Raw genomic sequence first — 21,749 nt, forward strand, 5'->3', positions numbered from 1 at the left:
AACATTTACGTAACTTTGTCTCAAGCTGTTATATGTTCATACAAAATGCAAGTATATTTATAGATATATTTAATGGATTTCATCTCGCTATTCAAATACATGCTTCAGTGCATACAGACTTAGGACACGGTGTGGAGGCCATTGAATCCCTGAAAAAAGGCATAATAAAAATGATTTAATAAAATTAATCTGAACCTCTTATTTTTAATTTAACATATCACCAGCCAGTCTCACAAACAAAACAATAGACTCATGAAGCTCACGCTCACTAATTTAAAAACGAAGCACTTTGAAATACTGTGCAATACAAATAATGTTACATTTTCCTTCAGAGGTTGATGTCTATGCTCATCGACTTCCATTAATGTGGAAACTTGCTGTAATGTAGGACAGGTAGGAATCAACATTGGCATCAGTCAATATAGCAAGTCAAGTATTTGTTATTGAAACCAGTCCCTGAATTTACATATCATGCACCTCTAATCACCATAAATAGAAACAGTTATTCTAAATTCTCCTTTAAATACTTAACTTGACTGAAAAGCCATTCATTCATTTTGTGAAATGAAATGTGAAATTTTTTCCCAGTTAATTTCACTTGACATCACAGGCAAACCGTATTTGGTTTGCACTTCTGACCTACAGAAGACCCAGTTTCTGTAGAATTTTAGGAGCTTTCACAAATAAAGATCTGACATTCCATAGAACCGCCTCATATTGGATGTTGAAGGCATACTATGTGGGATTTTTAGCCATGTTGTGGTACTGTGTTTACAGTCAAAGAAGTATCCTCCTCCATCTTCAACTCCACCCCGAGTACCCCACCCAACGTAGCTAGCTAGACAGCTAGAGGTCAACGTTAGTACCGTGAAATGAGTGACCATCAGCAGCAGTAAGAAGATTCAATTATATCTTAATTCCATTATGTTGAACGTAATAGTGGTTTTATTGTTGGGATTTTCATTTCGAAAATTTCAGGCCCTCGCGAAAGCCCATATCGTCATTAGCTTCACACTGCAGGTGACATTACTTACAGGTCCAGCAGCAAACAAGCCAACTCTGCATCGCTTTTCATTTCCTTGGTGAACTTCAGCTGACACCACTGAGGAAAAGCAACTCCTAGGTTAACTAGCTCTTGAACGAGCCCTGTCGGCTTTTTCTTTTTTTTGCATTTTTATCTGGGTTTTTCCGGTAGCTACTGTAGATAGCTAGCAGCAAACACAAAATGTAATCCCAAACCACAGGCTCTGTAGCCACGCAAACTCCTCCCCACAGAGAAGAGTGTCATGCCCAGCAACACATTTTAGAATAATAAATACAGGTAAAGATGCATGAATTTGGCTAAAATGCATAAAGACAAGAGATTGCCAGTGCATCATAGATATGCCTTAGCATGGTTATTTTTATATTTTCAGGCTAATAGTATGCCTTTTAAGATTTTCAGAGACACCTGTCAGTATGTCTTCTGATACTTATTGAGTTCATGTTGAAAGATTATGGTCCGTCGCTCACCATCAGCAGAGAAAAGTCTCAGCAAATGGCCACAACAAACTTGATGACAAAGGTCAAAATGCACCCTGCATGTCATTCATAAAACAGCAACAAGGAAATAAACAGGAATGGTGTTATTCTCTTTGGCGACACGTTTTCCAGCCACGCAACGCAGTGTCTTTTGCCCCAGTTGAACCACAGGGAGCCGTGGTGTGTGACTACAGACTGTCAGCAGAGATGTCCAGGGCCCTGTTTCTTCTTGTCCTGGTCCGTGTTCCGAGTGCTGATGGGGAAGGCAGGAGGAACTCGAACTGAATTCAGCAGCTAGCACCTCACTCCCCGCCTCAGACACCAGTCTTGCTCACTGACAGTGCTGGCAAAGCCTGCCTTAGCTTTTCACTTCTGAATTGTTCGGTGACAGCTCGATGAATTTTCCTCGCCACATATCCTGTCTGCTGGGTGTTCCGTCATCTAACGCAGTGTTCAGTTCCTTGCCCTTATTTTTCCTGCAGAGAGAACACCATGTTACACAACCGAAAGGGAAAACAAACTGTGATGTATTTGTGTGCTTGAATTATGCAAAAAAAGACATTACATCACATCAGATGGGCTGTTTTAGCAGGAGCATTACTGTATTTATTATGAAAGGAGTGTCAGTGAAGATGTTTCTGGGGCCAGAATAATTGCCATAAATTAATTGTGCTTGAAAGGCAAGTATTGCGATTAGCCAATTAGATTAGGGAGACTGAAAAGCCCAAGTTTTACCATGTACTTTGAGTAAGGGCCTTTCCTTTCATGACAAATGCATTCACGTATTCAAAGATGAATCTGAGCCAGGGACTTTGATTTTGTCCGGCATAAAATGTTGCAAGCCCTAGTGCTCCCACAGCTCCCCCAAGACGTGGCCTTCTAAATATTATACCCGCGTCTCCATTTTCACTCCGAGGAGTTTTAATCAGACTCCTTCTGGCAAACTTTTGGGTTTCTTGACAAAGTGTAAAATAAAATGGCAGTACCATCTGACAGATTCATACTTGGTAGTTTCAAATTTGCTCTCTCGGTAGAGCGTGCTCTTCTTCATCATGTACAGCAGCACCATGTCACAGAGGAACACTCCCTGAAGCAACATAAAATAGGGCTTTTAAGCATAAGCATGCCGGAACATATTAGTCTAAAAATAACGGTTAATAATAATCCTGAATTTGCATTACATCTGTAACGTCTCCTAAATACAAATCAGGTTGTTCCTTCTGTAATGTTTACGATGTCACTGAAAGGTCAAGCAAAGTTTGCTTCACAAATAAATGCCGGTTCATCTTGTCATACTGTCATATTCCCACATGCTGTTTTAACAAACACAAAAAATTATACAGGAATGCCCCCTGCTGACCACATATGGTTATAGTCTTTTTCTACTGTAAAGTAACAATGTGCAAAGGCTCAAGATGAGATGAGAAATATTTATACAAGCTTGACAAATTTAGTAAGTTAACATATAATGACACATGGATACTTACGGCACCCATTAAAGCAAGCCCTGACCCAATATTTACTATGGTGGGGATTACATTGAACTTCCCAGCCTGAAAAAGAACCAGAAAATTACACAGAAAATGTTACAATCGGCATAGGAACACAGCATTATTTCACCACATCAGCTTGAATACCATCACCAGTAAAATGCATCTGCACCTCCCCAGTCACCATGATGTCGATGCGAATTCCATACACTTTAAACAGGGTTCGGTACGTCTGCCCTGCAGCGTCTTTGTAATAACGAGTATATCTGTGAAGACAAAAAACAAAGTTTGAAAATGTATTTGCATTTTTCCAGGAACATTAAGCTTTTATGCAAAAAAAAAAGCAATTCAAACACCAGGGGGAGTTTCAGCAGCGACTCTGTATACCTGGCTGAATCATACTCCTGCCCCAGTCAATCAAAATGCTTAACGTCAAAAGAAAATATATTGGCAAACCATCTGCATTCTTGGTAAATACTCGCTATAAGATACGTTTTCATAAAAGGAGTATTATTAAAAAAAGAACATCCATTTTGAAAATAGATAACGCTGACATATGAGATGCCTTGCGAGCCCAAGAACTCATCTCGGCTCAACTAATCTAATTAGATCTGTCAGCAGACAGTTTTCACAGTGCACTTGATATTCCGTCAGATCTGTTGAGCTTTAAATATTGAAAGCGATAAATCTTTCACAGTTTGTTCGTCAGTTTTATTCATGTTTTATTCTGTCTATAAAGCTTTTTCAACCTATGATGGGGAAAGTGTAAAGAAATGGAAAAACAGGTTTTTAGTCGCAGGGATTGTGAAGTAAATTACTGTGTGTTCAGCAGAAGTCACCATGGTGGAGGATGTTAAAAATGTACTGAGCCTGTGCAAATTAAGTGTGCCCTACTTTGTCAAAACTTTGAGGTGTACAAAAACCATTCATAAAAAATTAACGTTTCTTAGATTGATCAAAACCAAACACAACCTCCTGTGAATTTCAGATGAGATATTCAGTCTTCATTCCTAGGCAATTGCAAATGCTTTTAGGTACCTTCGACAACTCTTTTTGTCATTCACCTATGCAGTACTCCTGAAATTCCTGCCCTGTACATTTAAGAGGATTAATATTTCTGACAATGTGACACTCATGAGCTAAACCAGTAATATGAGTGAGCGATGTCACGCACCTGAAGTTATACCCAGAAGTGATGGAACTGTTTGATTTCACGTCCAGCCGAGTGAAACCGTAGCGTGGATTGCACTTTGAGTAGTCCTTGTCCAGGTCACAGTTCCATTGTATCACAATTCCAATTGACCCGCCCTGGAAGCCACACTAAATAGCTCATTAACCTCACTGGTGGCCCAGCAAATTGGGCAACATCTGAATATTACAGAAGCCATTCGCGGTTCAACACAAATATATTACCTCACGTATAGAGGGGCGAATTACAATCATAATTATGGCTGATGCACTGTAACCAACTTGACACTATTCAGGTGAGCCTTTTTTTGTTTAAACTAATTTAGCATTAGACCTAAATGTGGGGCAGAGGTAAAAGACCAGATAACATCAGCCACATTGGAACAGCTAAACAGACCTTGTACTGTACACTGAATAAGCATCTCCTTATCTTAAAGGTCCAGGAAACTGGATGCGAATTGCGGTTATATTCCACAGAAGTAACAACTGGTTGTCTTCTTTATATTTCTTTATTACTATTTATTACCACTAAATAGTAATAAACACCATTAGATTATCATGACCTGTTCAGCAGATAAGGACAGGGTGGGCGTGTATCCTGCACTCATTAATATTCATATTATATGTAAACCATTCACGTCACATGTAAAGCATTCCTCGTAACTACTCGCTAGGTTACAGCAGGTCGACCCGTGCAATAAATTAACGTCAGACTATCCGACAACACAAAAGAAACCAACAAATGCTCGGCTTCAGCAAAGAATTCACAGATTTCCGTTTCCTGGACCTTTAAATAATTCACATAGCTTTTATCATGTAACCACACAGTCTACCTTCTTCCTTCAGAGATTAGATTGGGAAGGTTATTGTACTGATCAGCTGATAGGCCTCACTCTATCTGTCCCTGTAGGTTCATGCACAGTGCACCCACAATGCAGTCTGAATACTTGCCATCAAAGCCATGTCCTGAAAACTGTGGCCAGCCCATCTGGCAAGGTCTCCCAGGCGGAATATGGGGCAGTAAGGGTGCTGGGTCTGATTATACAGGCACTTTTTTAAATACATGTCATTGTTTGTTTCCAGGACATTTGATCTGAGGATAAAGTGAATATATATGGAGGGAACTCAGGGAGGGAACTCGTTATTCAGACATTAATTGCTCTTACCTTCTGCTCATTCTTTTTGTTAATTTCCGAAGTCTATTACACAAACATAATGACAATATTGAAAACGAAAGCAAACATTTACACAGCATGCAATACCAGTACAAGAACGAGACAAAGGAACCTGTGGAAAATATCTAGAGGGAAGGATCAAGGAGCCTTAACCAGACAGATTTATAAATGCTTGATACACCCAATCAATAAATTCCCTTGGGTTTAATTTTTTTCACAGACGAAAATCATTTTCTTTTCTGCTTGCCAGGACAGAAGGAGTCTCACTGAGAGAGCGCATGACAGCCACACTGAAATATGAGAGCACTGCGAACTTGACACCTGCCAAGAGCAGTCAAGTGAAGATCAATTCAGACCACAACTGCCCCTGCAAAACAGATAAGCCTGAGGAACAGGGTGTAGTCCATTCGTTCTCACTCCACCATACACCCAAACTCTAGTGTCACTGTGTTTCTACGAGCATTTGCTGCACAAACATTACTTACTTTGAAAATTGAAATTTAGGAAACCTGATGAAGTTCTTTATGTAGACTGTGAAGTTTTCAGCTTTTCGTAAAATTGCTTCCCTGTAGAGAACAGAACAATATGCTCAGTGTGAGTTATGCCCACACAAACATACCGGTGGGTGACAAATTAAAGGAAAAACTGACATAAAGTGTCTTAATGAGGTGTTGGGCCATCACAAGCCAACATAACAGCTTCAATGCACCAAGTCTCTGGAACTCTACTGGAGGGATGGAACACAATTCTTCCAAAAGATATTCCCCAATTTGGTGTTTTGATGATGGTGGTGAAGAGCACTGTCTAAAAAATCTCCCGTAGGCATTCAACTGGGTTGAGATCTGGTGACTGCAAAGGCCATAGCATATGAGTCACATCATTTTCATATTCATCAAACCATTCAGTGACCCCTGGTGCCTTGTGGATGGAGGCAATTTTTTTGTAAAGCTGCTTTTTACTTAGGTCTGCTTAGAGTGTACTTTCTTCCTTTAGTCCATGAACCCCCCCCCCCCCCCCCCCCAAATGCCCTATGAATACCATTATAAAGCTGGCAGGTCATTAGAAACTACTTTGAATGCCAAATATCCTTCATCCCACACAAAAATTGTTTGGGCAAATTGGAATAGAAACGCTTCACCATCAGATAAAGGTAATCACTCAGAATAACTTCGTATTGATTTGCTGTTACCCTGCCAAGAGGACAAGTGGACCCAAACCATGCCAGGAAAATCCCCCCCACAGCATTACAGAGCCACCGAACCTCCTCACTGTAGTGGTTAAGCATTCAGGCCTGTGCCGTTTTCTTGGTGTATGCCACACATGTAATCGCCCACTTGTCGGGAATAAGGATGACTCATCTGACTATTTTACTTTTTTCCACATCTCCGTAGACCAGTGCCTGTGGTTTTGCACCACTGAACCTCAAATGTGCATTTGTCTTTGCAATGAGGGGTTTATGCAATGCAACCCTACTATAATATTCCTCTCTGTGTATGGGCTATTCTGGCCTACACAGTCTGATCGCGTCCTGCATTGACATTCTCAGTCACCTCAGGAAGAGTTCCTCTTCTGTTTTTCCTTACACATTACACTAATGCACGATCATCACGGCCATCGAATGTGTCCAACCCTATTTACTGATGTCTTTCCTGTAGATCTAAATGCAGATGTCACTTTAGTCACTGTTCCTATTGAAACACTAACCAGTTCAGAAGTCTTCATGACAAGCTCCTGCCATCTATGCCCCAATAATGAACCCTCTTTCAATGTTAGATCTTTTCCTCTTGCCATTTTGATCCAAAATCAAAATCAACTGGGCCTGCTCAGAATTTGTATACATGCCACAGAGCATGATTGGATGCTAATTACTTAATTGTATCATGCAGTACACTTATACGGAAGAATCTGCATTCGTCATGTTTGTCCTCTCGTTTATTCAGGTTTTTCCTTTAATTTGTCGTCCATCTGTGTGTGTGTGTGTGTGTATATATATATATATATATATATATATATATATATATATATATAGTGGCTATTAAAAGCATCAAAATTATTTTAAATAAATGAAATGGTCATAAGTAAATTAAATTGACACTGTTACTGGAATATATGTGTAGGGTTTCAATTAAGGAAGAGTGTTCTCACCGTGGTTTATGTACTTTTTCAATGGGACACCAGCCATATATCTCACAGGTACCTGTAGAATTCAGACAACGCCCACTCTTTATCCCTGAGGAGGAGAACAGATTTTATTACGCTGCAATTTATGTATTACAGAAATTAAATACATATATTTTTATTGTTTGTAAAAGGCATTAGTATTTTTTATTTTCCAAATAATATGTATTTTGACATGATATTGTACACATCACTCATCCCATCAGTGAATCCAAAATGTACTTTTAAAACATAAAACCTTCACCAATGTTTTGACAAATTCAATGTTAGTTTTTTAAATATTTTAATCTCAGTGCTACATGCCCATTGTAACTTAAACATCAGCTTTCACTGAGGACAAAGGTGGCACTAACCCCAGCACACATAACTTATAAGGCAATATAAGGCAATTTAACAGACCAACGGAAATGGCACATGTCCACTGTGGTGGAGATGAAGTCCATGGACTTACACACACACGCACATGAAGATAACACGCACACCACCTCCTACTCAACGCCTTCTTGGCTCCCACCCCCCCTCCCTCCCCCGTTACAGTGCAGTCTGCTGAGGGTTGATGCGATGCGCCTGAGTCAGTGTCTGTGCTGCGACACTTCCCCTCCCCGACACCCTACCCCCTACCACATGTGCAAGTCTTCGAGTTTTGTTGTAATGTTTGTAATGTTTGTAATGTTTTTATGATGTTGCTATGTGCTGAGGTTTTTCTTCGTTTCAATGAAACGAGTGCCCTCTCGTTTCATTGAAAGGACTGTTTTTTTCCTCCTCCTTCCTCCTGTTCTCTCATTTCTCATCTAATAAGTTGGCGCCGCAGATGGCTGCCTCGGTGTGTTGACCAAAACAAATTCCTCGTATGTGCAAATGTACTTGGCAATAAGATACGATTCTGATGTCATTAGCAGCTGCTATCACCCAACCTTCGACCCAGGAAGTACAAGTCACACAGCAGGGGATCCAGTACACACCATGTCCAGATATTACCGCCTCCCCTTCAGCACAGTCCTCATTCACCCGACAGTGACCATCAAGCACCTTGATGCTCTGGAAGGAAGGGGAGACTGTGTTTAACATGTATTGACCTTTGGCTCAAACAGTACAGTTGATCTAATCCTAATGAGGGACTGTCAACAGCCTGTATTTATGTTGGCAACACAGGTGCCTTTAATAATGCTGTCCACACGACTGGATTAAAAATTAACAGTAAATGGCCTGAATAATGCATGATTCACCCTCACACATATTTAAAGAAGAAAAGGTAATAAAATAACCAGAATTAAAATGGGTTACATATTGTATCTGTTATCAATGCACTTTGACCAGAGATCTCTCTACAATCATTTTATTACTTAAGAGTCTTCTATAAAGTCTTCATAAACCCTATAGGACTACATGACACTATGTACAGAACCCTCAAAAGTATGGCGACGGTAGAGTGAAATTTGTAATACTGGCTATATACTTGAGCCATTTGTATCTGAGATCAAAAGAAGAATATAAGACAAATGTACAGACCATCAGATTTTATTTCATGTCATTTGCATGCAAATACATGTACCATTTCACTAAAACAGGTATGTTTATGTTGAGGCCCCCATTTTCAGTTGTGCAAAAGGAATGGAGGACAGACAAATGTTAGCTTTTGCTCAGGTGTTTCCTTTTGCATGGATTGTTCACACACAAAAGAGAAGTGAGTTAGACTTGTTTGTCTAAGCATATAGCAATGCATTAAGTATATAGCCAACATAAATTTCCCTCTACCTCTCTCATACTTCTGGAGGGCATTAATTCCTCATTGTCTTTTAGTCACAATGTCTTACATAACATAAATGTTTTTTACTTTTTCATTTTTTACTTTTTCATTTGTTTTTTTTCATTTTTATAGAATCGCCTCCTATGCAGCACATTTTATGGTTTCATTATTACAGTGTAAAATGATAATGTTTACTTATCACAAATAAGAACCATATGACTTATCAGTCACAAAAGGACTTTGGAAAAAAGTCAGGAAAAATAAGACGGCAACCTTTCAACCAGGAAAACTTTCAACTGACAAACTATGCAATTGAGTGTGGAATTGACTTATACAATGGTGGACAACCAAGCGGAGACAGCAAAACAGTATGTCAACAGGTAGTTTCAACCCCAGTGAGATTGATTTCCTGCAATTTGACTAGTTATAACAAACAAGATGGAGCTGCACCTACACTGACCTCTGGTTTAGTAAGATAGCACATCCTCGGAAGTTGGGCAGACTCATCACATATCAGATTGTCAGCCTGGTCTAGACCATACTTCCATACATTATACTTCTTTACAGTACCTGCCCCTGACAAGTGAAGAAAGCTTTTAGCTAATTTCAATCACTCGGAGGGAATCTCTGGCTGAGGCACAGGAAGTCACACCAAGTCACTGAGCTACATCATTCATCATTCTTGTCAAAGCATGATGACTGTGAAGTACCTTTCCTCACTTAGCAATCAAAGCTGTGACAAATTGGCAAACAGGACCATTTTCCCAGAACTATTTGCAACTAGCTACTATTGTAATTTTTAAAAATCAGTTTTCCCTGGGGAAAATGTAAAAGGGATAATCATTAGATTGCCAGCGACTTCACATAAATGATGCAAGATGGAGGATATGCTTTAACTGGCACCAGACCTCAGCCATATTTAAGACCTTAACAAAAGGTGAAGGATGGTGACTGGCTTCCAGCACAGTTTCTGGTGGACGTGTCATCTGGTGCATAATGAACTGCTCTGCATTGCCTTTCACTCTCAATGGACTGGCTGGATTCCTGCTGATCTCACCTTAAAACAGGAGCGTGTTGCCCCTTCAGTACTGCAAACACATTTGTTGATTCTTGATGAGTCTCTTACCTCTGCGCAGTGGCCAAGCCTCTGGTTTGGTGTCTCTATGAAATTTGTTATTATGAAGAATACTCTCTCGCCCTGGAAAAAAAGAAGTTTTTGTTGTTATATGCTATATGCTTTTTGCATGCTATAACCAAATTGCTGTTTGGTTATAGCATGCACCATAGTATCAACATTCCAACAATTCATAATAAATAATGCATTAGTGCTTTTATATATTTTTATATGTGCATGCTCAGCCTTACCACTTGCCTAATGTTGTTACTTTACTGATCCAGGTACTTTAGTCATGCTCATCCAATCAGCACTGATAAGTACAGCCAACAGTTAGACAGATGACTAACTATACATCAGAAAACCAGGATGTAGTTACACTACATATATAAGCTTCATCTGTACACATCTTGGAGTTCCTAGCTCATTGTTTAAATACGCAATGCCTTGTTAAGCAGTCGTTACGCATTTTAGAACACTGCATATACATCACCACCAATCTAGCCCATAACTTGCAGCAGTCGTAAATAGAAAAGCTATGAATAGAAAATGTAATGAATGTGCCACCTGTCTAGACCACTAATATTATGATAGCAAGTTTTAATAAGATAATGACAGTTTATTAAGCTGTGGATAGCTCTTCACCGATTTACTAACTGTAAGATAATTAAATAAAGTTAATTATCTAAAAGTCAAGATAAGATAAGAGACACCAGCAAGTGTATGTGCAGCATCATTAAAGTAATACATATAATTTAACTTATGCCATAATACATAAAACATATCAATGCTATAAAAATCCTGAAGAAATGATCTATGTAAGGAAGTGTACTAAGGAGCAGAAATTAGGAAGTGCAAGATGAATTCCAAGATTAATGCTTCAATCTAATAAGAAGTGGGTCTTCTCTCTGCATCAAAAAATGGATGCTGTAACGGTTTGTTTCCCCAGTTTAGATATTTATGGTCACTAAAATATTTCACCAAACTCAAGCAGGACAGTTGTAACTGTTGCTAGCTGGCTAGACCTCTGTGAGACTCATGTAATAACAAGCTTCTGCTACTTCACTTTTGAAGGAAGTGTGATTCACTTCTCTGTACTTTGGCCCTTGCAGCCAGAATATATATTTTTTTTCTCTTTATGAATCTAGCATTGTAAATCCCTTTAAAATAATGACAGATGTACTTTAATGCTTTGTCACAATTAAGGTTTAAAATGTGAATTTTCATGGATACACTGACTAAGTTGGCCTTTATGCTCAAGAAACCATATTGCAAAGCTGTCATCGAAAATAAGTAACTGAATTACAGTACGTAAGCTGGAATTTTCTGCGTTGCCCTAAGAAACAGTCCAACAACTCACCTGTGGAGGAATAACATAATCCTCTGGACCCCACAAATGGAGTCCACTGTCTGTTGTGTTGGTGAGAACAACCCCTTTCAGTTTAGTAATCACAGAACTCTGAATTGCATCATCTCTTTCCTGATATCCTTTCTTTGTCAGGAAGACCCACCTGTGTGGATTTAAAACACAGAGGAAATCTAGTATAGAAGGACACCAAGGCAAATTTATGAATTAGACATTTTTTTCCTCATTTCAGAGATTTAGAGAGAGAGATGTTTTTTAGCGTATACAGCGGCATGCATTGTAATTCACATAATTATATCACAGCCCAGAATCGTCTAAAATGTCATTGCATTAGGATTTGCCTTCAACTAAGGGGCCGAGCCCAAACCATGAAAAACAGCCCCAGACCAAGAGGTGTCCAGTTACTTAGTGTATGATGACAAGCACAGATACCGGTTTCAAACTTTAACTTCTGTTTACATTCGTCTGTAGTAGCTAGCTAGCCTGTGCGGCTCCCAGAAAGTAAATAAAATAAATAAACATCACAATATTCTGCTGTACTACTATACTGAGGCACACCAGTTGTATGCTTGTCTCTGGTACAAGCATAGCACTGATAGGCCTTGCACATGAGGTCTGTTACACATGTGTGTAATTCTGTGTCTGCGACAGAAATTCTGGAAATTGGTTTACAATATGAAGTGTAAAAGTTAAAAGACACATAATTTCATTATGCATGGCACAAGTAAACTAAGGGAGGTTTTTAAATTCATGAAATGGATTGACAAAGTGAACTACAATAAATTTTCCAGGTCATGTTCTGCAGTATAACAAGAGGGTGTATTAAGTGGAAATTGGCTAAACGTGAATTCTGCATAGATATCAGGAAGTATGCTGGCAGAGAGGTGGCAATGTGGTGAATAGTTTCCTAGTTCATGTAGTTGAGGCAGAGAACTTCAAGGTACAGGCGAGCCTACTTGGCTAAATTTTCTACACTTGTCGTTATGTATTCTCATATTCCAATGTTTTTAAAATTAAAAAATGGGACAAACATATTTTTGGTGTATATTCTCCAAAAAGAATGGTCTAATAATCCAGATATTGATATAGAGATTGCCATATTGTGCGTGTGTGAGTGTGTACACACATAATCATTTGAAGCAATTGGCACTTGCTCTCTCTTCGGATAGATGACAGATGACACCTCGAGAATTCTTGTCAAATATTACAGTTGATGCAGTCATCTAAATATAATACTTGTCCAGTCCTGTGGCATCTTATATAGCCTAGTTCAACTACAGACAGAACGAGAATTAACAAACTGACTCGTGACTCGTCCTCGGTCTATCAATGTCGCTTTATGTCAGTAAAACTGTCAAATTTTACTGACATAAAGGGACACTGACAGACCAGCGTGTTTTACATGGACAAATATTTATATCTGAAAACAATATATAACTTGCCTGCTAATGAGTCATACCCCAAATGTCATTTGTGTTCTGGCGCTTGGTTTCCTATTCCAAATCAACATGTATAATTAAAATAAAGACGATATTATGAAATAAACACACCTTACCCGATAATGTATGCAAGAACAGACACCTGGAAAACCCTGAACAGTACGCCGACTTTCTTGTTTTTTGCGATAATATATTTTTCCGTTTTGTAATCGAAGACCGAAAGGAAAAAGTTCGTCCAGCTTGTCTTAGCCATTCTCCTTCTCCAACCTGCGTCCCACAACGGCCTGCCGAGGACTACACGCAAGCCGCCGTATAGTCTTTCACTGATAGGAGCAGCAGTTAAAGCAACAGCAGCAATGGAGTCACCAGGACTTTTCATTTCAATTTCAAGTTGAACAAGTTGTCGATTAAATCGTTGTTTCGAAAATTTTTTATTCTTAACGTCCTGGAAGGCATCACCTCGGTCATGTAATTAAAAGGGTCTTCTATAGCTAATAGTTATATGAAACAGGGGCAATTTTGATGGGATAACAATGTCAACCTAATACTAGGCTAGACTAACTAGATGGCTCATTCAAAGTGATTTGAATAAGATGCAAACACAGGAAATGTAGCCTGACTTGCAAAGCAAATAAATCGCAATCAAATCAGCAAATTTAAACACCTACTTTCAAAGTTTAATATAATGGAAACATAGGGCTGTTTCAGAAAAAGGGAAGTAGGCTATAATTATAATTAAAACATCACTGAAAAGGGGGTATTTTAATTTTACAGTATAAACTAGTAATATTGGTGATACGCGTTAATTATAACTTTAAATATTATCTGTGGCTCACGGTTAATGTTAAACTTGCATTTCACACAAAAAACAGCTGTATGCTTTTACTAGCCTATCCATAGGCTACTGGCGTCTGGTTTACAGTGTAGGTTAAAAATAAAAACTAGGATAGCTACCCGATACTGCCAGGAGGATTTCAGAGGGTGGGGGAAAAGTCGCGCAGGCTGCTCACTGCGCTGAAATTTCGGAACCAGCTGGTTTTGCTAACCATTGAAACACCAAAAATAATAAAGCCAAATGTCATAGTTTACGAAAATGAATTATTATAAGAACGTAGGCCTTGATCTATGTGGTGTTACAACCATTGCCACAACAACCTGTCAAATTACCTCGTTTTCATTTGAAACTTGCAAACAAGTTTGTAATGAACCCATTACAAGATGGGTCACAGACTTCATGCTGTTGTTGTATGCACAGGATATGCGGGAAAGTACTAAACTTGACTACTCTCATTTACATAACACATTTTTTTAACCAACATGACCACAACCCCTTCTCAGATCAGGCATTTTCAAACAAAAACAGTTCAGGGAATAAATCCACATGATAACACTAAAACACTGATAACAACTTGTCAGGTGACACGCTGTGGTAAAGCCTGGCCTTCCCATGTCACCACAACCCACCTCAGTGAAGCAGAGAACTCTTAACAGTCCATAGCCTATCCCCATAAAAACTCAAATTTGAAATGGGATTGTCTAAATATAGGGAAAGGGACAGCACACCAATATTACCATTCAGATTTCATATGCTTTTAGATATTTTATGTATTTCGTATTTTATTTTTCTAAATATATAAGCTAGCAGGAAGTGGCATGGGATTCCTGGAGCCAACAATGTACACTTACAAAAGGGATCCCAACCCCAACTCACCTTAATAGAGACATAACTCCAACTATTAAGGTGAGATAGATGTGGGATGCTTTTTTTTGGGAGAGACTCACCTAGTTCCTAAGCCAAAGTAGAAGAAAAAGGGTGAAGTTACTGAACTATTATATTTTTGGTAAATGTACTTTATTATAAGCATTTTACTCTTAATAATAAGCAGTTTTCTATTGTAGGATTTTGTATCTTGATGCTTGCCTACTGATTGTTCTGAGTGTTTTTGAAACTTCACAGCTGTACTTTCATGTTTAGTTTAGTTTAAATAATTTACAGTGGATGTGCATCTGCATCTATTCAAATTAATAACTGTTTTTCTAAGAATGGAGAGATCATCAGATGGACTAGCTATATTTGAAAAACTTTTGGCAGCCTACGGAACAATTAAAAATGGAAGGTAAATTGACATCCCATTTGGTCTAACTTGAATGAAGCATATGGGGTGACCCGAAAGCAACTTATTTCACTCATCTGAGTCATGCACAAAATATAATAGGTTCAAAAACAAGAGTTCCAAGAAAGCGCTAATTTAAAGTATTAAGAAAGCTGGTAGTCCTAAGTTTGACTGGTGTAGTAGGGAACTGTCAGACAGCATTGCATTGTGGAACTTTAATAAACATGCTGGTGTGATTTGTGTTATTCCGAGCTACTGACATTACCTGTAAGAAGGATCAAGTACATTTATGAAGGAAGTAGCATAAACAGTATGATGGCCTCTGAGGCAGTTCCTCAAAAGGTTCCTTGTTCCGGGGTATAGTTCCTGCGGTGGAAACGCGGCTAATGATACTTGCTGGAAGGAGGATATGGTAACCAGTTACTGGGTGTAATGCTCTTCGTAACTCCTGGTGGCAAGAAAAGTGTACTGTCACAGCGATGTCAAATTTGGTGATCCCAATATACAGGCACATGTATCACATTAATATTTTTTGGGTTGCCATTCCTGAATGTAGTTAACTTTAAGGAGACTTATTATTTGAAACTAATTATTTGAAATGTATCACAAAACGATAAGCAAAATAATGTGAGATCACCAGACTGAACTAAAACATTACATCTGATCAAGTATCCTTGAGTAATCCAAACAGCCTCAGATCTTTGTAATGAATTACCCATCATCATAGCACTCTAGTTCATCAGCATCAATAAGCAAATATATTACAGGTATTTACACAAAGTCACATTGCTAGGTTTTTGTAATACCTCATTTGTGGAAACCCCCCTTGTGACAGTTGCCATACGCAATTGCTGACTCACAGTTATTTGAAATGAGCTACCCCTACTGTGAAAGAGTGTTATTCAACCAGCAGCCCAGGGGACTTTCTTGGTATGTTAGACCTTTGATTACTGACCCTTGTGTTTTGTTCTTATTTTGCATGCAACCCATGTCCACAGGGTCAAAAATGTCCCACCCTCAGCAGACACCCTGTAATAAAACCTAATAGGTTTTTAAACTCTAAACGATTGGTTTTCATATGTAAACAACCTGTCACATAAGTGAATAAGCATTCTCCAACTTCACAGTTCAGAGGGTATTCAGTTTACACACACACATCATAGTTTTCTTTTTTTGCTATAATAGATGTGGTGCTTAACTTTGATTATGACATTGGATTTCATAACTGCAACATGTAAAACACTGCATCCTGATGTAGTTTTTAATATATATAAAAAGGGCAATGCTCAACTTTTCCCCAGAGTGAAATGGCAAGTTTCATGTTGAAACAATTTCAGGGGTTTTCCCAAGTTAGAACTCAGGATATAGGCTTCTGATGGCTCTACACTTCATCACTACACACAGTTATTGCATCAGCTTTTCCCTACACCTGACCAACAAGACTATAGTTATAAAGAAGACAAGAAAGTTTTATTTTACATCAATTTATTTTATTTGACGTATTAAACATCTTTAAAAGAAAAAGTTAATTAAGTCTTAAGAAAGCAGGTAGTCTTAAGTTTGACTGGTGTAGTGGGGAACTTTATACTCCGACAGCACTGTATTGTGCAGCTACAATAAACATAATTATAAAATAAAGACAAGAAATTATTTTACATGAATGTTTTTTATTTAACAGGTGAAAAATAAAAATAAATGGTCAGTAACAAAACACAATGAACTGGAGAAGGGTAAATCTACTGTCCCCCTCGGAGACGAAGCACCAAGTGCAGGGTGGACTCCTTCTGGATGTTGTAGTCGGAGAGGGTGCGGCCATCTTCCAGCTGCTTGCCGGCAAAGATCAACCTCTGCTGGTCTGGGGGAATGCCTTCCTTGTCCTGGATCTTGGCCTTCACGTTCTCAATGGTGTCGCTGGGCTCCACCTCCAGGGTGATGGTCTTGCCTGTGAGGGTCTTGACGAAGATCTGCATGCCGCCCCTGAGTCGCAGCACCAAGTGCAGGGTGGACTCCTTCTGGATGTTGTAGTCGGACAGGGTGCGGCCATCTTCCAGCTGCTTGCCGGCAAAGATCAGCCTCTGCTGGTCTGGGGGAATGCCCTCTTTGTCCTGGATCTTGGCCTTCACGTTCTCAATGGTGTCGCTGGGCTCCACCTCCAGGGTGATGGTCTTGCCTGTGAGGGTCTTGACGAAGATCTGCATGCCGCCCCTGAGTCGCAGCACCAAGTGCAGGGTGGACTCCTTCTGGATGTTGTAGTCGGACAGGGTGCGGCCATCTTCCAGCTGCTTGCCGGCAAAGATCAGCCTCTGCTGGTCTGGGGGAATGCCCTCTTTGTCCTGGATCTTGGCCTTCACGTTCTCAATGGTGTCGCTGGGCTCCACCTCCAGGGTGATGGTCTTGCCTGTGAGGGTCTTGACGAAGATCTGCATGCCGCCCCTGAGTCGCAGCACCAAGTGCAGGGTGGACTCCTTCTGGATGTTGTAGTCGGACAGGGTGCGGCCATCTTCCAGCTGCTTGCCGGCAAAGATCAGCCTCTGCTGGTCTGGGGGAATGCCCTCTTTGTCCTGGATCTTGGCCTTCACGTTCTCAATGGTGTCGCTGGGCTCCACCTCCAGGGTGATGGTCTTGCCTGTGAGGGTCTTGACGAAGATCTGCATGCCGCCCCTGAGTCGCAGCACCAAGTGCAGGGTGGACTCCTTCTGGATGTTGTAGTCGGACAGGGTGCGGCCATCTTCCAGCTGCTTGCCGGCAAAGATCAGCCTCTGCTGGTCTGGGGGAATGCCCTCTTTGTCCTGGATCTTGGCCTTCACGTTCTCAATGGTGTCGCTGGGCTCCACCTCCAGGGTGATGGTCTTGCCTGTGAGGGTCTTGACGAAGATCTGCATGCCGCCCCTGAGTCGCAGCACCAAGTGCAGGGTGGACTCCTTCTGGATGTTGTAGTCGGACAGGGTGCGGCCATCTTCCAGCTGCTTGCCGGCAAAGATCAGCCTCTGCTGGTCTGGGGGAATGCCTTCCTTGTCCTGGATCTTGGCCTTCACGTTCTCAATGGTGTCGCTGGGCTCCACCTCCAGGGTGATGGTCTTGCCTGTGAGGGTCTTGACGAAGATCTGCATGCCGCCCCTGAGTCGCAGCACCAAGTGCAGGGTGGACTCCTTCTGGATGTTGTAGTCGGACAGGGTGCGGCCATCTTCCAGCTGCTTGCCGGCAAAGATCAGCCTCTGCTGGTCTGGGGGAATGCCCTCTTTGTCCTGGATCTTGGCCTTCACGTTCTCAATGGTGTCGCTGGGCTCCACCTCCAGGGTGATGGTCTTGCCTGTGAGGGTCTTGACGAAGATCTGCATGCCGCCCCTGAGTCGCAGCACCAAGTGCAGGGTGGACTCCTTCTGGATGTTGTAGTCGGACAGGGTGCGGCCATCTTCCAGCTGCTTGCCGGCAAAGATCAGCCTCTGCTGGTCTGGGGGAATGCCCTCTTTGTCCTGGATCTTGGCCTTCACGTTCTCAATGGTGTCGCTGGGCTCCACCTCCAGGGTGATGGTCTTGCCTGTGAGGGTCTTGACGAAGATCTGCATGCCGCCCCTGAGTCGCAGCACCAAGTGCAGGGTGGACTCCTTCTGGATGTTGTAGTCGGACAGGGTGCGGCCATCTTCCAGCTGCTTGCCGGCAAAGATCAGCCTCTGCTGGTCTGGGGGAATGCCCTCTTTGTCCTGGATCTTGGCCTTCACGTTCTCAATGGTGTCGCTGGGCTCCACCTCCAGGGTGATGGTCTTGCCTGTGAGGGTCTTGACGAAGATCTGCATGCCACCCTGAGTCGCAGCACCAAGTGCAGGGTGGACTCCTTCTGGATGTTGTAGTCGGACAGGGTGCGGCCATCTTCCAGCTGCTTGCCGGCAAAGATCAGCCTCTGCTGGTCTGGGGGAATGCCTTCCTTGTCCTGGATCTTGGCCTTCACGTTCTCAATGGTGTCGCTGGGCTCCACCTCCAGGGTGATGGTCTTGCCAGTCAGTGTCTTGACAAAGATCTGCATTTTGATCTGGTCAACAAAACAGAGAAGGTCAAAACCACATTATAGAACATTGTTAAATAAAAAATTATGAAATTCTAATGTTGCTTTCACCATCAGAAACTATTTCCAGAAACTATTCCCATGACTCAAGATGAACAAAATTAACATTTTTACTCATTTCCTCAACAATACAGAATTGAATAATATCCTTACACAATTGAATATTCGGTCTACGGTACATAATCATCATCATAACTTTTATTAAATTCTCGGAGGTACAATTGAGGGCCAGGCCCTAATTTTCAATGTAGCCGAGATTAAAAAAACAGCCGAAAAGTCAAATCATCTGGTTAACTAGAGTGATTTACACGGCCAGACTAATCTAGTCTGCCAACTACAGTAGGAAAATCGTATTGTTGAACAGGGAGCAAAAAAAATGATTTCTCATTATAACCCAACTGTACAGTTAACGTAACACAGTTTTACGCGGTTTAAAATTCGACATCAGTAACGGAAACGAGTAGCTAGCTTGACGCCATTTCTTGACGTCCGGGTTCTTTGCGCAGTTGTAAAATGAATCAGCGTTTTCATGTAGCCTAGCCATGTAGGATCTACGCGCAGCTGGCTAAACAAAAAACCCAGTTAATCGCGAATAACTGAATCATTTCTTCAACCAAAAACCTACCTGGGGAATTACCACACTTGTACTAAAAATACACTTCAAGTAACAAATAAATTAATTAAGGTATGTTCGCTTAAAAAATTCGTTTGCGCGCTTCCGACGGTATGGCTAAACTAGCTTACGAAATGACCTTAGCTAACATTAGACTAGTCTACACTAAATATCTTCTTATTTCGGTAACGAACCACAAAACATGATTTTATGTACAGAGTAAAATAAATGAAAGCAACTTACCAATTATTTTTCTTTCACACTCAGTAAAATTTTCTATAACGCGTTTCTTCGATCCTTTGCTGAATCTACTTTTCAACACCAGCGCTTACTGTATTTATACAATATCGTGACGTTCATTGCGTCACATTGAAAATATCCATCCGCTGGAAAAAATAAGTCTCATATTTCAAGCGTGTATCTTCATTTATAAACCATTTTTGAAATTTAAAATACCAGTATGTTGTTGGCAAATGTTGTAGAGTTAACCTGATTTTAAAATATTGACTTATAATTATCTTAATTTTTTAAGTAGGCTAAAATAAACTGCGGAGTAATACACTCTCGTCAGTTAAAGAAAAAGTCTAGAAAGTGCGAGAAGGATTTAGTGAAAGCCCACCCTCAGTCACGGATTGGCCAGTTCGGTTGTTTGCCTCATATACGATTGGCGGATTGTGTATTAGTTCCATGGAATGTAGATCGCCAAAGGACAGTAGCAAGACAAAAACATTGAGAAATGTCCGGAGTCTGGAATGACCTGGAATATTTACTGTTGATAATAGGATAACATTGCCTCGAGAAAATAATTAATATGTGGCTTTATGATCTGTAAGAACGCGACAGCATTCTGAAGATACAGGTTCATCTTAATGAAACGTAATTATTTTATTTTATACGGAAGTTACATAACTATACGACTAGCTTTAGGTTAGCAGGCTAGTGCTTAATTGAATGTTCTAGCACATTCAAGATATTTAAGGTTTTCCTATTTGATTCTGTTGTAAAGAATGCAGTAAATGTAATATCATACTATGCTTGCGAAACCCGTGTTTCGCCCCCTTTCTTAAAAAAAAAGAAAAAAGATGGCGACATTAAAAAACGCGTACTTTAGTAGTTACATCGTGAGCATGTGGAAGGGAGGCGCTTGTGACTCAGCATATTGACATTTATTATTATCTCCAGCTCGCTACAAAGCAAACTTTCAAATGTGTTGCTCGAAGTCCACACCCTGCTCTCACATCTAGTGGACAGGTTCTAGGCTACGTCTTTTTTGTTCCTAAATGTCATGGGGATATCTATATACAGACGTATACCATAGAGACCAGTAGATCCAACTATAAACTATCCAAGGGTCTTTATATAGTAAGTAATGCGCTGCTCGAGTGTAGACAGACAGCAACGTGATTTGCAAACATGTTGCCAGCTGGTTTGCCTGCAAGAGCAAAGTAGGTCAGGGCTCAAAGGGAAAGACTGAGGCCCTGTCTCAATCCCCAGTCTCTCCCTTTTGTGAAGCAGTACTTGCAACACTGAACAACGTTTAAAAACATAAGAGATGACAGCTGCAGTGCTGAATAGAAACCTCAATTACAATTAAACGTTTCATCGTGAGAGGGTAAATAGACGATTCTCACATGTAAACCAAATATTATTACCCATAAGTATTTTTGGAAATGTTTCCCAACTTGTAGATGGCAGGGGCATATTTGTTGGTATCCAATGGTGTTGCTCAAGACAGTCTTCACTG

At 40.5% G+C, this 21,749-nt stretch overlaps 2 protein-coding genes across 3 annotated transcripts; both read right to left on the reverse strand.

The window, feature by feature from the left end:
* Positions 1–52: 52 nt before the first annotated feature.
* p2rx5 (purinergic receptor P2X, ligand-gated ion channel, 5) lies at positions 53–13,585 on the reverse strand. 2 transcript variants are annotated; one of them, XM_064352273.1, is made up of 12 exons: positions 13,335–13,585; positions 11,774–11,924; positions 10,426–10,497; positions 8,515–8,590; positions 7,520–7,604; positions 5,860–5,940; positions 5,151–5,292; positions 4,186–4,319; positions 3,184–3,277; positions 3,009–3,074; positions 2,508–2,608; positions 53–1,997 (listed from the first exon to the last, which is right to left on the reverse strand). In XM_064352273.1, the coding sequence occupies exons 1-12, from the start codon at positions 13,469–13,471 to the stop codon at positions 1,880–1,882; spliced, it is 1,257 nt and encodes a 418-aa protein (XP_064208343.1). In that variant the 5' UTR covers positions 13,472–13,585; the 3' UTR covers positions 53–1,879. The 2 variants fall into 2 exon arrangements, with proteins under 2 accessions (XP_064208343.1, XP_064208344.1); XM_064352274.1 differs by having other exon boundaries at positions 2,526–2,608; positions 13,335–13,584.
* Positions 13,586–16,800: 3,215 nt separating this feature from the next.
* On the reverse strand, positions 16,801–20,398 carry ubb (ubiquitin B). Its single transcript, XM_064352263.1, is given in 3 exon segments — positions 16,801–19,134; positions 19,137–19,359; positions 20,249–20,398. Coding segments are annotated over 2 exon segments (2,283 nt in total). The 5' UTR covers positions 19,354–19,359; positions 20,249–20,398; the 3' UTR covers positions 16,801–17,068.
* Positions 20,399–21,749: the final 1,351 nt, after the last annotated feature.

This window comes from Anguilla rostrata, chromosome 9 (genome assembly GCF_018555375.3).
Source record: "Anguilla rostrata isolate EN2019 chromosome 9, ASM1855537v3, whole genome shotgun sequence".
Taxonomy (NCBI): domain Eukaryota; kingdom Metazoa; phylum Chordata; class Actinopteri; order Anguilliformes; family Anguillidae; genus Anguilla; species Anguilla rostrata.

Bases quoted from the DNA above. Each gene is read 5' to 3' on its own strand.
- p2rx5 (XM_064352273.1), bottom strand. From the start codon at position 13,471: ATGGCTAAGACAAGCTGGACGAACTTTTTCCTTTCGGTCTTCGATTAC. The intron at 8,591-10,425 runs GTAAGAGACTCA...CCTTCCTTCCAG, and splicing joins GGCTTGGCCACTGCGCAGAG to AGCATCAAGGTGCTTGATGG. The intron at 4,320-5,150 runs GCAAGTATTCAG...TGTGGCTTCCAG, and splicing joins TTCAGGACATGGCTTTGATG to GGCGGGTCAATTGGAATTGT.